The 15,167-nt window shown below is 39.9% G+C and overlaps 1 protein-coding gene across 3 annotated transcripts in view; it reads right to left on the bottom strand.

The window, feature by feature from the left end:
- The window catches only part of LOC131242865 (alpha-galactosidase 1-like), a 90,421-nt gene extending 83,382 nt beyond the window's left edge, over positions 1-7,039 (bottom strand). For 2 of the 3 annotated variants that reach the window (XM_058241793.1, XM_058241796.1), the window contains exons 1-12: positions 6,805-7,039; positions 5,276-5,334; positions 4,956-5,012; positions 4,823-4,857; positions 4,582-4,685; positions 4,070-4,145; positions 3,836-3,894; positions 3,649-3,714; positions 3,478-3,561; positions 3,325-3,389; positions 3,153-3,235; positions 2,971-3,061 (exon numbers count right to left, since the gene is read on the bottom strand). In XM_058241793.1, the coding sequence (XP_058097776.1) occupies positions 2,971-3,061; positions 3,153-3,235; positions 3,325-3,389; positions 3,478-3,561; positions 3,649-3,714; positions 3,836-3,894; positions 4,070-4,145; positions 4,582-4,685; positions 4,823-4,857; positions 4,956-5,012; positions 5,276-5,334; positions 6,805-6,956 (931 nt within the window). In that variant the 5' untranslated portion in view covers positions 6,957-7,039. Of the gene's footprint in view, positions 1-1,781; positions 2,031-2,339; positions 2,481-2,568; positions 2,619-2,970; positions 3,062-3,152; positions 3,236-3,324; positions 3,390-3,477; positions 3,562-3,648; positions 3,715-3,835; positions 3,895-4,069; positions 4,146-4,581; positions 4,686-4,822; positions 4,858-4,955; positions 5,013-5,275; positions 5,335-6,804 lie in introns of those variants that run through there. The other variant, XM_058241795.1, reaches the window with a different exon arrangement.
- Between the last annotated feature and the right edge of the window lie 8,128 nt (positions 7,040-15,167).

The raw sequence follows: 15,167 nt of genomic DNA on the forward strand, positions 1-15,167 counted from the left end.
CTTCTAAATTTAATTCATTAGATATTATTTCTAATTATATGATGTGAATGAATGTGTGGTTGTAATTATATCATATCTAACTTCAGTTGGATCATAATACTATTGATGAAATGGATCAATAGAGAGAGAGAGAGAGAGAGAGAGAGAACCCTGCAGTTTGCAAAACAAACTTCCACTCCAATTCCATTGATGTTGGAAGTTGCCTACTTCCACTCCAATTCCACTGAGTGAACCATTTTGCAAATAATAATAATAATAATAATAATAATAATTTTCAACCCATCTGATGCATGACTTTGATACTGCACCTATCTACTACACTGGCACTTATGGTGGACTTACATGAATTGCATCGATATCCAAGAGTGAGTTCCCCCGTGTAGATCTGATCAGTAGACCAGCCTAATCTTTTGGCCAGATCTGATCGGAGTACTTCAGAAAGTATGAAAAAAAAAAAAAAAAAGGTGGGTTCAGACACCAAGATCTCTTGTTCTTATTATAATTATAAGATCGTGATTTGATCCGCACATTTTGATTTCTCCTTCGACCATAATAAAAAATGAAAAGTGTTCAATTGGAATATGAAAATGTGACTGAATTGGTCCTAGTTACTCTTCGAAAGAATTGAGCCGTATGAGGTGAAAATCTCATGTACGTCTGTTGGGGAAGTTGTATGCTTGGCAATTGTATCATGGAAATAGCGCATCGCGGTGATTATACCAAGGGGCACGAACACCAGCCTATTGATATAAAGTGCCTTATCCATGCCCATTAGTTTAGCGGGCCCACCATAATACGTAACATGTGGCAAAGGGATGGTAGACCTCTTCCATAATACGCATGAAGTTATAAATTACTCAAAATGCTTATGTGGTGCTCAAAAACTTCCACTTATTAGGTTACAATAATGTTAAATTGATTGACATTATTGAATGTTTAAGATGGTCTTGTTTAAAAAATAAGTGTCCATCAATCTGAGGTAACTTATTTTTACCATCCTGATTTTTGTATTGTAACTTAAATAAGTGGGTTCCACAATTTACTTGGTTTGAGCATGTATACAAAGTGTATATAGACTGGTGAGAAGGATGTATTGTGGCAAACCCCACCACCTGATGAGGAGCTAGGATTTTGCATGTACATGCGAGTACAGTGGGCGAGAAAGCTGTGGCTACCCACGCAAGGCAGATGGGCTGGGCCTGGCCCAAGAATATTTTGTAATTTTTAACAGGGTCGGCCTGATAGACCCGCTCCAACCAGTTCAAAATCCAGGCTGAATGATCGCCAGACATAGGCTGTTCGTTTGGTGGGCCGTCTTGGTGAAGGCCCAAAAAGCAGGCCAACCCAATTTTAAGGTGGTCCATGTATCCACATTGAATGCGAATATTGATTTTTCATCCAATTTTTCCAAACACATGCAGCCACTTGATAGCAAAATTTTGGGGGCCACGGCACATATTTGATAAGGCCAACCAGATGGACGACCTCACAGATTCAACTTTGACATGTGCAAGGGCATGTGCTATTATCTCAAAAGAGCTGTTTGTTTTTAAAAGCTGTCTTGTGCCTGGCCCACCTAAAAGATAGCAGACCTAATGGAAGGTGGAGGAAAAAAAAAGTCATCAGTAAAACAATTTCCATTAAGAGGTGAGCATCAGCATAGATGACAAGCTATCACAGTCGACGGATTAGATCTAGAGCATAAAACAATTTCTTCTTGAGTAGAGTGAGTAGAGCTTGAGCATAGATGACAAGCTATCCCAGCCCATTACCCGTGTTCATGACTAATGGCCCACCCCGGTCAAGTTGGTCGGGTCCAATCATCAACTGGTTCACCATTGCAAAGAAATCATGTAACTTCAAAGACACTTGTTAGTGACAGTCCCAATCAACATACATGTGTAGTTTCCTAAGAACAATGGCATGGATGGGACTTCCTAAGATATTGGCGTCAACACGAACATCTTGCAACCGTGTGAAGCAATTGTGGCCGTCAATTTGTTCTTGTATATCTTCTTCAATGTCTCATGCTGCATCCATAAATCGACATAAGCTACTTAAAAAACAAACAATTCCAATGCATATAAACAGAGAAGAACAATCAAAGCAAATCTACCAGCCATTTTGCTTATTACGTGAATGTATTATCTATACTAAAGGTTGTAAAAGTGAGTTCATCTTGTTTTAGTTAATCATCATTATATATTAGAGGTCATTTTTTTTGTAAGAATTAAAAATAATATTTGATAATCAGCAATCATGATTAGAGATCTCTAATACAACTATAATTACATTTTTAGGTGTCGATTTAACAGTCCCCAAGTTAAAATTGAAACTACCTTCCAGAGATCTCTCGCTTGGACCACCGTCTTTGCTGGGAGACCAATGTCATCCCAGTGAGCTGTAATGGGATATTCCACAAGTGCCCGATTTAGTAAAAGGACGACAAACCTATAGCCCGAGAGGGGTCCAGCCCAAATCTGTAAAAAAAAACAGTCACATAATTCAATGTCCAATTAAGTAGTTCGTGGACAGTAGAAGCTACATGTTGTTTAGGGGACAACGTACCTCAGAATCTCCTTCCATCCTAACCTTCTTCGCTTGAACGCCAAGAGAATCTACTCAATACCAATTCCACCAAATTCTCATGTTATATACCATTTCACAAAGAGAAATAAATTTGCAGTCAGATCCAACTGTCCAGCATGTTTGCTTGATGCTTAATGGGAACGAAAGGAAAATGGTAGAAATCGCATAGCAACTTTTGTTTTTGCAAACAGAAGAAAACGATTTCTTTTCAATAGTAGAAACCAATCCAAATATGCCCTTATAGTCCTATTGACAACTGAATATGTAGAGCAAATCCTTCTCACCAAAGTAGAAGGAGAAAAAAGAACAGAAAAGAAATGGTGATCCCTCATGTATCATAGTTCTTTTACACTTTTACATCACTCTATGTAGCAAATATACCTTGGTTAATCTCAATGACTTCCTTGTTGCCAATGATTGCCATTGTTTCCTTAGTCATGTTCCGTACATCACATCCGATTAGGAGGGGAGCCTGCAAAAGTAGAGCTAAAATGAATAAATGTAGAACCACGGAAAGGCATCCATCCACATGGTGGTGCATGATATGGAAACATCTATAATACCTTGGAAATGGCCCATAAGCTGAAGTGGGCTATGTACTCATCATTTGTCATCCCTCCATTTCCTATTTCAAGCATGTCTGGATCTGATCAAACACAATCCAGAAATATAAGTTGATGTCTAAGCACAAAATAAGTAGAAATCACGAATTCCTCAATCATGTAGGATTCTAACCATTCCAACCACCAGGCCGTGCGAGATCGGCGTACACTTCATTCATGTCAGCTCTTGAGACCATGCTATGAAATCAAAGACATATTAATCAATCATATGCTTCTTATGATTAAGAAAACTAGAGAAAATCAAAGGATTTCAAGAGGTTTTAACCTCTGCCAGTTATCAGAAATGTCATTGGTAGTCCTCCAACTATTTCCAACTTTAAAGCCCCACAGAGCCGGGTGCAAATCCCCCCTGATCAATAGAGCAAAACAGATGAAAAACACAAACGGAGAAGAAATTTAAAAGAAGTGTGACATGCTTGTACTAATAAAGAATTACCATTCGCAGAGAGAGAAAAAGATTGGGCGGCCCGCCTTCATTAGTGCTCGAGTCATTACAGGATACCTATTCAAAGAGTAGGAAGTAAATATCATAGTTTTAAAAAATTTTAAAATAAAAATAATAAAAGAAAAAAGAAAAAAGAGCTCCTCAAAATTGAACTTGACAGTGAGTATAGTAAGCTTACCGAACTGTCGGCTTAGAATCATCGTTGTTGCAATTATCATACTTCAAATAATCAATTCCCTATAAAGTAGTTCATAAAACTATCCAATTAGTTTGGGTTTTATTGATTTTAATTAACAGAAACGGACGGCTTTTATCAGAAGTTTGAAAGATATTCATGTTTTCAAATAGTAGTACAATTGGAGAATGATGCTACAAAGAAAATGCAACTCAAAGGCAATTCTAAGATGCATACCCATGAAGCAAAGGTCATGGCATCTTTCTCTTCATAACCAAGTGATCCTGGCATTGTCCCACTACATGTCTGATACCTAGAAATTTTGAAGAATTACAAAGAGCAATGACCATCTAGTCCTTTCTACCTCTTTTGCCTGTTTGGGATCCGGGAAATGAGAATATGAATTTGGTAAATCCATGAACTTGTCAAATTCATGAATTTATTTTGAATTTGGGATTTGACAAATCCCAAAATCTCCAAGTCTTAAAATTTATGGGGGATTTGGATTTGACCCAAATGCATGGATTTATGGGGGTACAGATTTGGATAACCCTGATAATAAACAAAGAGGGGAGATTTGAAATTCATGGATTTCACAAATCCCTACTCAAAATCCCTCATCCCAAACAGCTTAAGGAAATAAACCATCGAGGACAAAGAGATAATGCATCCTTCATCTATTAGCATTGCCACATCCCCTGCTAACATCAGCCTTAAGTAGGGGAAAAAAAAAAATTGTAATGTGTTACCCTGCATCTGAATAGATTCCAAGCTTAAGCCCCTTGCTATGTACATAATCCGCAAGAGCCTTAATCCCAGATGGAAACGTCGACTTTCTAGGGACCAAATTACCCTGAAATTCAATTCCATTTTTTTGTTTGGATAATCAGTATCAGTCCTTAGAACATGTAACCAAAGACAGAAAATTTCTAAAGAATTTAAGCCCATTAGGAGATTTGAACACAAAGTTCTAAAATGAAAAATGCAAACCTTCGAGTCACGATTCAACTCAGCCCAACAATCATCTGATAAACAAGAAATTGCAGACTTGATTAACCATTGTTCAACAATGCAAGTAGTTTTTACTAAAAAATAAATAAATTATGTTACTATAACAAGATACCTATATTAACATAGTGATATCCAAGCTTGGCAAGGCCAGATGATACCAAAGCATCAACTGTCACAAGGGCAAATAGCAACAATATAGTAAATCAATAAAAACAAGGGAAGATAAAAGTTTTAAATCAAATGTTCAAAACTCCAACCGAGTATTCGAAAGAATTGCAAGATTCATGTAACAATTCCTTTTAAAAAGAGAGGGAAAAAAAAAAAAAAACAATCTAGTACTCTTTTCAGTTTTAGAGTTTCCTCAATTTACATTTCAGCAAATCCAAAACCACATTATGAAATAAGAGACAAGGTTGAATAGATTCAGTTCACCAGTTTCTCTAATTATCTTCTCTTCAATCTTACAATAAAAGTGATTCCAACTATTCCACCTGAAAAAGAAACATGACGGAAATTCTTTTAAAGTGGTGAGTAAATATTTTCATTTATAACTACTACTTACTAATGTCGAGCGGATCACGGACACTTTCATGTCCAAGATGGACCAGAAAAGGATCTATCGCAGGCGGAAGTGATTAGGACCGTCAGAGCCCTAAAACAGGCATATCTCGCAAACCAGAATGAGTTATTCGACCTACCATATATGATTTTGGGGTAAGAGAAGTTAGAATGAGTTATTCAACGTACCATATATGATTTTGGGGTAGGAGAAGTTACTTTAGCCACCCAACCCCGCTGTGCCGGGTTGCCCACACCAAATTTGCAAGATTTCATCAGATTGATGATCGAAAATCTTTTTTAATTTCATTTTTACTATTTATAGTAAGTTTTAGTTCGATCATAACTCCTGATCCTTTGAGCTTAGAAAATAGTACGCAAACCCAAGTATGCAACCAGAGTATCAAATTACTCCCCAATCATACATTTGTTGCTCAGTATACAATCCGTGATACACAGACCTGATTTCAACCCACCGAGTTTTAGAACAACGGTATATAGTAAAGATTTAGGAGAATAACGTGGTTAGGCCAAATTAGACACTTACTATTTTTGACCTCATCACGTCCATCACAGCGTCACTTACTAACTTCGAAATGCTAAAATCAAATTGTAATCTCTATATTTAAATTCTTCTGGTGGGCGCCAATATGATATTACGAGAGAACCCACTTTTCATCTACACATGATATGGGATACATTGTATTTGAACAGTCCATCAATGTTGACTGCCCATGGTTGGAATTATACATTATTCAACACGATTAGAAGAAAACATTTTTCCTTGATTTGACGTGAGCATATGTTTGTCGACAAAAACCATTGATTCCAAGGTAGGCATCAAATGACTCCATCACCTTAAAACTGATGATGGTGACGATGACGACCATGATCAAAGAATGCTAATGTCCCGAAAGATTTTAATGCCACATGACACAACCAATTGTTAACTTGGACCATTCATTCATTTCTTTATACAGCTAGTGGCATGCAATGGTGCAAAGATCACTCTATTTGGATGATACTTACAATCCACCATAGATCACTCTAAGTTGATGGTTAAAACAAATTGCACACAATCAAAGGGCTAGGATCATCCAATCGTGTGAATTAATGGACGGTACGGATTGACATTGGTGGGAGATTAGCATTTCACATACTTGTCTTGAAATCTTTACTATATACCGTTGTTCTAAAACTCGATGGGTTGAAATCGGGTCTGCATATCACGGATTGTATACCGAGCAACAAATGTATGATTGAGGAGTAATTTGATACTCTGGCTGCATACTCGGGTCTGCATATTACGGATTGTATAACGAGCAAAGGCCGGAAAGTGGTGTGGTGTCAGCATTCCGACAATCTGACGTGTCAGCCATTGAGATAGATAGAGAGAATCTTACCCCATTGGAGGCGTGAGGCCGAGACCGTTGGAGAGAAGATTTCGTTCGAAGACGGTATCATTTTCCGACCGTATGAATCTGGAAGCGGAAACGGAGGAGATGAGGAGAAGCAGAGATATGAGGAGATGAGGAGAAGCAGAGTATCCCTTCATCTTTCTTTCTCCTTATCCTACGCACCGTTCTACCTGCTACTCTCTTATCCTACGCACTGCTCTACTGAGACTGAGAGCCAGGACATTTTAGAGAGTAAAAAGCAGAACATATTACCCCGCCGATCAGATCGTGTCGAAATTGTCGTTATCTTATCGAAATAAGGCACGCACCGACATTTCCACTGGTCGGTGCTCAGTGGGGCCCATCCTGATGTAAGTATTTTATCCACGCCGTCCATCCATTTTTTCAGATCACTTGAGCTCACGATACCAAAAATGATGATAGATCCAAATCTCAGGTGGGCCACACCACAGGGAAGCACTGGTGATTGAACGGATACCATTAAAAACTTCTTGAGGACCACAAAAGTTTTGGATCAAGCTGATACTTTTTTTTACCACATCCAGATCTTTGTGACCTAATGAACAGATTGGATGGCAAATAAATATTACGGTGGGCCCTATCAATTTTTTAATGGCAGGCGTTCAATCACCATTGTTTTCCTGTGATGTGGTCCACCTGAGTTTTGGATCTATCTCATTTTTACAAAAATTCTCTAAAATGATCAGGAAAAATGGATGGACGTCGTGGATAAAACATATACATTAAGGTGGGCCCACAGAGAACCGACCGGTAGCGAGGTTGTCACTGGCAGGTTCAATGTGTAGAGTCGATATCTCCTCTTCCTCTTTTGTAAAATTACCCAATCTACCCTTGACTTTATTTTAAAAGACTCACGATTTTGGATTGGCCAATGAAAGGAAAGGCTCTCGTTCAAATCCCACTGTTTGTCGCATGTGGGTTATCTACAGTCACATCGGAACACCGTAAAGAAGGCGGCTACCGTTGATTGCACCTAATCATCCTGAATCATCCAGATCAGATGATCACAGACGTCCTGTTACAGGCCTACAAAATGGACGATAATGATGTCTCGTAATCTCATCGTCCATTTTTTAATGACCTTAATTAAGTGGCAATGATAATCCAAGGATAGTAGTGATTTTGGGCTATGGCAAACCCACTTCCATGGTGCTGCTATGCTGTCCAACGGTCATCAGTAACCCTAGGTGGAACCAGCGCTGAGGTGAAAGAGACATTTTGATGGTCCAAAGGAGTGTGATTAGTTTTGGCTACCGACATAAGGTGCTGTAATTTACCGCATTGAGTACAGGTAAGAAAGCAATACAATAATTGCACTTCTTGAAAATGAAGTGCATCTATGCTGAGGTTTTACCGTGTCGACAGCTGAAGTGACGTCATCAACTAATGGCCCCACCATGATGATGTATGTGTTGTATCTATATCGTCCTTCCATTTGTAGAGGGAATTTTAGGGCATGAGCCAGGGAATGAAACGGATCCAAAGTTCAAGTGGACCCTGCCACATAAAACAGGGGGCAGTAACGTCCACCGTTGAAACCTATGTTTATTTGTGATCTAACTTATTCGTAAATTAACACAAACATAGAAAAAGGGAAAAACCAAATGTCAGCTTGATGGGAAATTTTTGTAGGTCCTGAAAAGTTTTTAATGATAGGCGTTTAATCCCACTGTTTATTTAGCTTTGGATCTGCCCCCGTGCATGCTTTAAAATTATCTCTTGAGATGATGGATGATGGACAATGTGATACGACAAATAGCACATACATCATGGTAGGACCTACAAAACTCGGTGAGGTCGCTTCAGTAGGCACTCGGCTACTGTCGGGGTCAGAAGCCAACCCGTGGCCAACTGGATGATGCTAACTGCATCAACTAATTTCCTGTGGCCCATCAATTGAATGGTCAGGATTATCCTAGAGAAATTATCAAATACAAAATAAGCCCTAACTTAATTACATATTAATGAAAATAATCATCAAGTATATTTTACTTAGGAGTTGTGGCTCAAGTGGGCCTCATTATAATGTTTATGTGAAGTCCACCCTATCATCTAGTGTGCATCACCCCTTTGTTAGACTGAGGCCCAAAGCTCGGCTCTATTACTCACTCAAGTGGACTGCTAAGGTCTGTTTTAATCGTATTTGTGATGCAGAGTATATTTACAAGCATGGGCTGGAAAGGATGTTAAAAGCAGGGATTTAAAGCTCAGGCATTACCAAGGGCAAGGGACGGACTCCAGGGGACAAAGATCGAAGAAATTACACACCAGGGACCCGGAAAAATTGAGAAACCGAAGCTCAAGACCAAGAAAAATGCTGATTAGGAAACTTAATCTCCCACCCCAACCTAAAATCTACATTGTCCTCAATGTAAAAGAAATAAGCATGCAATGCACATGCGACAAAATAAGTAAATGAGAAGTGATGGGAAGATAATACCTGAAAGAATCAAGAGGCTTTCCATAGCTATTTACATAAAAGGGGTCAGTATAAGAGAGAAACCAACAAAAGTCAAGACAATAACAAAAATAAAATCCTACCTATACCACTTTCGTAGGTGCTCTCGATTGCATTTAGCGTATGCAACAAACCTTTAAACCCCTAGGTTGCCCTTAGTGGACGAGTTGTAGCCTCGTGAGGGTTTGCAGTAATGTTACCCACAAACATTGAACTAACTAATGATAAAAATGACATGAAATGAAGAACTGGGTTGCCTCCCGGGAGCGCTAAGTTTACCGTCTTCACCCAGACAAATAAGCAACTACCCTAGTCCTAAGAAAACAGAAACCTACCTATACCTCCATCGGACTAGGAGATCAATCGTAAACAGGATCAGTCAGAGGTATGGACATGTCCTCTGAATCAAATTTCTCGATAAATGGTTTCAATCGATGTCCATTGACTTTAAACTCCTTGCCATTGTCGGGATCTTTTATCTCAACGGCCCCATGCGAAAAAATAGTAACAATAATGTAAGGGCCGGTCCAACGAGATCGAAGCTTACCCGGAAAGAGATGTAATCGAGAATTGTACAAAAGGACCTTCTGACCAGGTGTGAATGATTTTCGCAAAATGTGTTGGTCATGAAATGCTTTCATCTTGTCCTTGTAAATTCTCGAATTATCGTACGCATCATTTCGGATTTCCTCAAGTTCATTCAATTGAAGTTTGCGTAGCGAGCCAGCGTTGTCTAGATTGAAATTAAGATTTTTGATCGCCCAATACGCTTTATGTTCTAGCTCCACATGCAAGTGAGAAGCTTTCCCATAGACAAGTCTAAAGGGAGACATTCCAATAGGGGTTTTAAAGGTAGTACGGTATGCCCATAAGGCATCGGTCAATTGGATTGACTAATGCTTATAATCAGGTTTAACCGTTTTCTCCAGGATATGTTTGATCTCCCTATTAGAAATCTCAGCTTGTCCACTTGTCTGTGGATGGTATGGGGTGCTCACCTTATGAGAGATACCATATTTCTTCATTAAGCTCTCAAATGGTTTATTACAAAAGTGTGAGCCCCCATCACTAATGACGGCTTGAGGCGTTCCAAATCGAGAAAGGATGTTTTCTTTTAAGAATTTAATGACCGTGCGATGATCATTAGTTCGACACGGAATCGCTTCAACCCATTTAGTGACATAATCCACGGCAAGCAAATGTACAGATTTCCAAACGATTGGGGAATGGTCCCATGAAATCGATGCCCCAAAGAATCAAATGCTTCAATGATAAGGATGGGATTCAAAGGCATCATATTTCGATGGGACAATGCTCCCAATTTCGACAACGCTCACAAGCTTTGCAAAACTCATGAGTGTCCCTAAACATAGTGGGCCAAGAAAAGCCACACTGCAGAATCTTGGCCTTGATCTTTTTGGCAGAAAAATGACCACTACAGGCCTGAGACAGAAGGAGATGACGCTCCGATGCTCATCGTTTGGTACACATCTCCTTAGGATTTGGTCCGGCAATATTTAAATAAATAAGGATCATCCAGAAAAATTGCGTACCTCGGTAAAGAATTTCTTCTTATCTTCAATGTGTCGGCGTGAAACCCGTAGCAAGATAATTAGCAATATCGCGAACCAAGGTGAATGGAAGACTTTGAACAGTTTGTTCATCCGGGAACATGTCGTTGATATGGGTTGTCTCAAGGGGATCGGAGGTATTAAGGCGAGAAAGGTGATCGGCCACAACGTTTCTACTCCTTTTTATCTTTAATTTCCAAATCAAATTCTTGGAGTAGAAGAATCCATCGTATCAAGCGGGGCTTAGAATCATTCTTAGAAAGAAGATACTTAAGTGCCGCATGATCTGTATAGATAATGATCTTAGATCCGATCAGTAGGACCTAAATTTGTCCAAGGCGAACACTACGGCTAAGAGTTCCTTTTCCGTAGTCGAGTAGTTCACTTGGGTAGGATTTAGAGTCCTACTCGCGTAATGAATGATGTAGGGCCCTTATCTTTTCTCTGGCCTAGGACCGCCCCAAGAGCATAATCAGAAGCGTCGCACATAAGCTCAAAAGGAAGGCTCCGGTCGGGTGGTCGCATGATAGGTGCGGTGGTTAACGTGCCCTTAAGCTTGGTGAAAGCTTCCTAGCATTGCTCAGTCCACTCGTACGGAGCATCCTTTTGAAGAAGATTACATAAAGGACGAGAGAGGAGACTAAAGTTCTTTATGAATCGCTTGTAAAATCCTGTGGTCCTAAGAAGGATCGCACGTCTCTGATGTTCTTGGGTGGAGGTAGGTTAGAGATAAGATCAATTTTTGCCTTATCTACCTCGATTCCCTTGGACGAGATGATATGCCCAAGGACAATTCCCTTCGAACCATGAAATAGCACTTCTCCCAATTAAGTACCAAGTTCTTTTCTTCACATCTTTTCAAACACACATTTAAGACTTTCCAAGCACTTGTTGAAAGATGGACCGTAAACAAAGAAATCGTCCATAAAGACCTCTAGATATTGCCCTACCATATCGTAAAAGATACTAAGCATACATCGGAAAGGTGGCAGGGCATTACATAGTCCGAATGGCATCCTTCGATAGCAAAGGTGCCGTAGGGACATGTAAATGTGGTCTTTTCCTCGGTCTTCAGGGGCTATCTTTATCTGGTTGTAGCCCGAATACCCGTCAAGGAAAGCGTAATAGGAATGACCAGCTAATCTTTCCAAGATCTGATCAATGAATGGTAAGGGAAAGTGGTCTTTCCTCGTGACGGTATTCAACTTCCTGTAGTCAATGTACATTCTCCAACCAGTAGTGACTCTAGTTGGCACGAGTTCATTATTAGCATTGGCTATGATGGTGATTCTGGACTTCTTAGGGACCACTTGAGTTGGGCTCACCCATTGACTATCAAATATAGGGTATATGATACCCACGTCCAATAATTTAAGAACCTCGGCCTTAACCACTTCCTTCATGTTTGGATTTAGTCTACGTTGTGGTTGTCAGGAGGTCTTCATATTATCCTCTAGATAAATGTGGTGAGTACATATCGAAAGGTCAATTCCCTTAAGATCCGCAATTGACCATCCCAGGGCTCCTTTATGCTCAATGAGAGTAAATATGAGCGTACTCTCCTGTTCTTTCTCCAGTTGGGCAGAGATCACCACCGGATATGTCTCATCTTGACCTAAATAGGCATATTTCAAATCAAAGGGCAAAGGTTTTAGGTCAAGCTTCGGCGGCTTGAGGTTAGACGGTAGAGGCACTACATCGGTTTGTGGTAATTCTTCAAATTATGGCCTCCACCGGTTAACTTCAAGTACCGGTGCATTATCAAGCAAGGTGCACGTCTCCCTAAGCATGTCATCATCAAAATCATGGGAGTGGGCCAGGCATGTCTTTAGATGGTCGGAGGATAAGGTCAGAGGTGTCGTATCTTCCACGAAAGAGTCAATCATGTTAATGTCGTGGAAATCGTCATCATCCTCTGCGTTGCTGCCGTTATTGAAAAAATGTTTGACTCCAATGTCAAATTTTCAAAAGACATAGTCATGACACCATTCCTGCAATTGATAATTGCATTTGACGTAGCAAGGAATGGGCGACCAAGAATGACAGGAATTTGAGTGCTCATGTTATTGATGGGTTCGGTGTCCAGGATGATAAAATCTATAGGGTAGTAAAATCTATCAACTTGGACCAACACATCCTTAATTATCCCTCTAGGTAAACGAATAGAGCGATCAGCAAGTTGTAGTGTGGTTAGGGTGGATTTTAATTCACCCAAACTTAACTATTTGTATACCGAGTAGGGAATCAGATTGACGCTCGCTCCTAAGTCAAGAAGTGCGTGATCAATTCAATGGTCTCCGATTACATATGATATGGTTGGGCTACTGGGATCTTTGAATTTCTGTGGTACGTCTTGCTTTAGGATGACACTCACTTTCTCGGTCAAGAAGATCTTCTTTTGAATACTCTGCCGTCGTTTGGTCGTGCATAAGTCTTTCAGAAATTTGGCATATGAAGGAATCTGTTTCACGACATCAAGTAGAGGAATGTTAACTTTCACTTGTTTCAACACCTCTAGGATATCCTGGGAGTTAGAGAGAGGTTTTAGTGAAACCAATCGTTGGGGGAATGGAGCAACTGGCTTCTCTAGAAGTTTCGGTTCTAATTTTTGTGGGGCATCACTAGCTCCATCATTGTTGTCCTCTTCTGGTTCTTGAGGCTTTTCGGGCCTAACCGGAAGAGTTTTATCAATGATCTTTCCACTCCTAAGAGTGGTAATGGATTTAGCGTGCCCCATCTGATTTGAAAAACTGGGATCATTAATCTCATACTGCAGTTTAGGATTGGGGAGAGGTTGTGCAGGAAGCATCCCTTTTTCTATAACCGTCATATGAGAATCTATCTTTTGCATAAAATCTGTAATTCCCCGCATAGCCTGAGCCAGCTCTTGTATGGAATTGTGAACCGGTTCGTCTTGAGGTTTCACTTGATTTGGATTTTGATTGAAGAAACCTGGAGGAGTAGCCGTTTGTCCATTCCTCCAACTAAAGTTTGGATAATTTTTCTAACCAGGATTGTATGCATTGGAGTTAGGTCCAGTAAAAGGTATTTGATAGTTGTTTACGGCATTAGCTTGTTCATTCAATACTCCTCGAAAGGCGAGTATTGTAGGACAATTTTCAGTTGTATGAATGTTGCAATCACAGATGCCGCAAACACTTTCATTAACCCTATCCTTCTTTCCTTCCATGGCCTCAATTTTTCTTATGAGCGTAGTCACTTTACACTTGAGATCATCCTCTTCTTTTAAGAGATACAATCCACCTTTCTCCTTTAATTGAGTCGGCCTAGAAGTGGTGTTCGACTTTGGGTAATAATCCCATGATTGTGTTTTTTCAGCAAGACTATCGAGGTAATCCCATACCTCGTCAATATTTTTATTAATGAATTCTCCATTACACATTGTCTCGACCATTTGGCCCATGGAAGATGTCAATCCATCATAGAAAAAATTTGTAATGCGCCACGTTTCAAAGTCGTATTGTGGGCATGAACTGGCCCAATCCTTGAACCTTTCCCAACATTGGAAGAATGTTTCATCTTCCTTTGGGCAAAGTTTATGATTGTTTTTCCGAGGGTAATCGTTTTATGATGTGGGAAGAATTTTTTATGAATTCCCTCTGCATGTCGCTCCATGTGCTAATGGATCTAAGACGCAGTGAATGTAACCACGTCTTAGCTTTCTCTTTTAAGGAAAAAGAAAAGAGTTTCAGCCTAATTGTATCCTCAGATACATTAGGAAAACATAATGTAGCTATAATCTCATCGAACTCTTTCAAATGTAAATATGGACTCTCTGATTCAAGTCCATGGAATTTGGGAAGGAGTTGGATAACTCCTAGCTTAATGTCCATTTGTCCTGTGTTTTTAGGAAAAATCATGCATGAGGGCGTACTCACTCCCACCGGTTGTAGATAATCTCGTAAAGTATGAGGTGGGGGTGCCTGATGCACCTCATTCTCATCTTGGGTATCCTCTACCCTGGGTGGAAGTAGAGGAGGCTGGTCTTCAGCCATAACTTCAATTAACTCAGGGGATTTCGAGTGGTGTCTAGTCCTGCGATGGATAGTCAACCCCTCAACCAATCCTCCTTTAGTCAAGAGACGTTGAGTGTTGTCACGGGCCCACTTGGGCATGAAACACTCACAGCCCTCAATCAAATTCACAGCCTAATCCTAAGAAAGAAAAGAAAATCTAGAAAGAAGGAGAGAGAGAGTTGGAAAGAAATTAACAAATTGAAGCCCCTAAGTTAAGGACCTGCAAAAGAAAACAAACAAGTCAGTTCTAAAGAGAATGTC

The sequence above is a fragment of the Magnolia sinica genome, chromosome 4, assembly GCF_029962835.1.
Source record: "Magnolia sinica isolate HGM2019 chromosome 4, MsV1, whole genome shotgun sequence".
Taxonomy (NCBI): domain Eukaryota; kingdom Viridiplantae; phylum Streptophyta; class Magnoliopsida; order Magnoliales; family Magnoliaceae; genus Magnolia; species Magnolia sinica.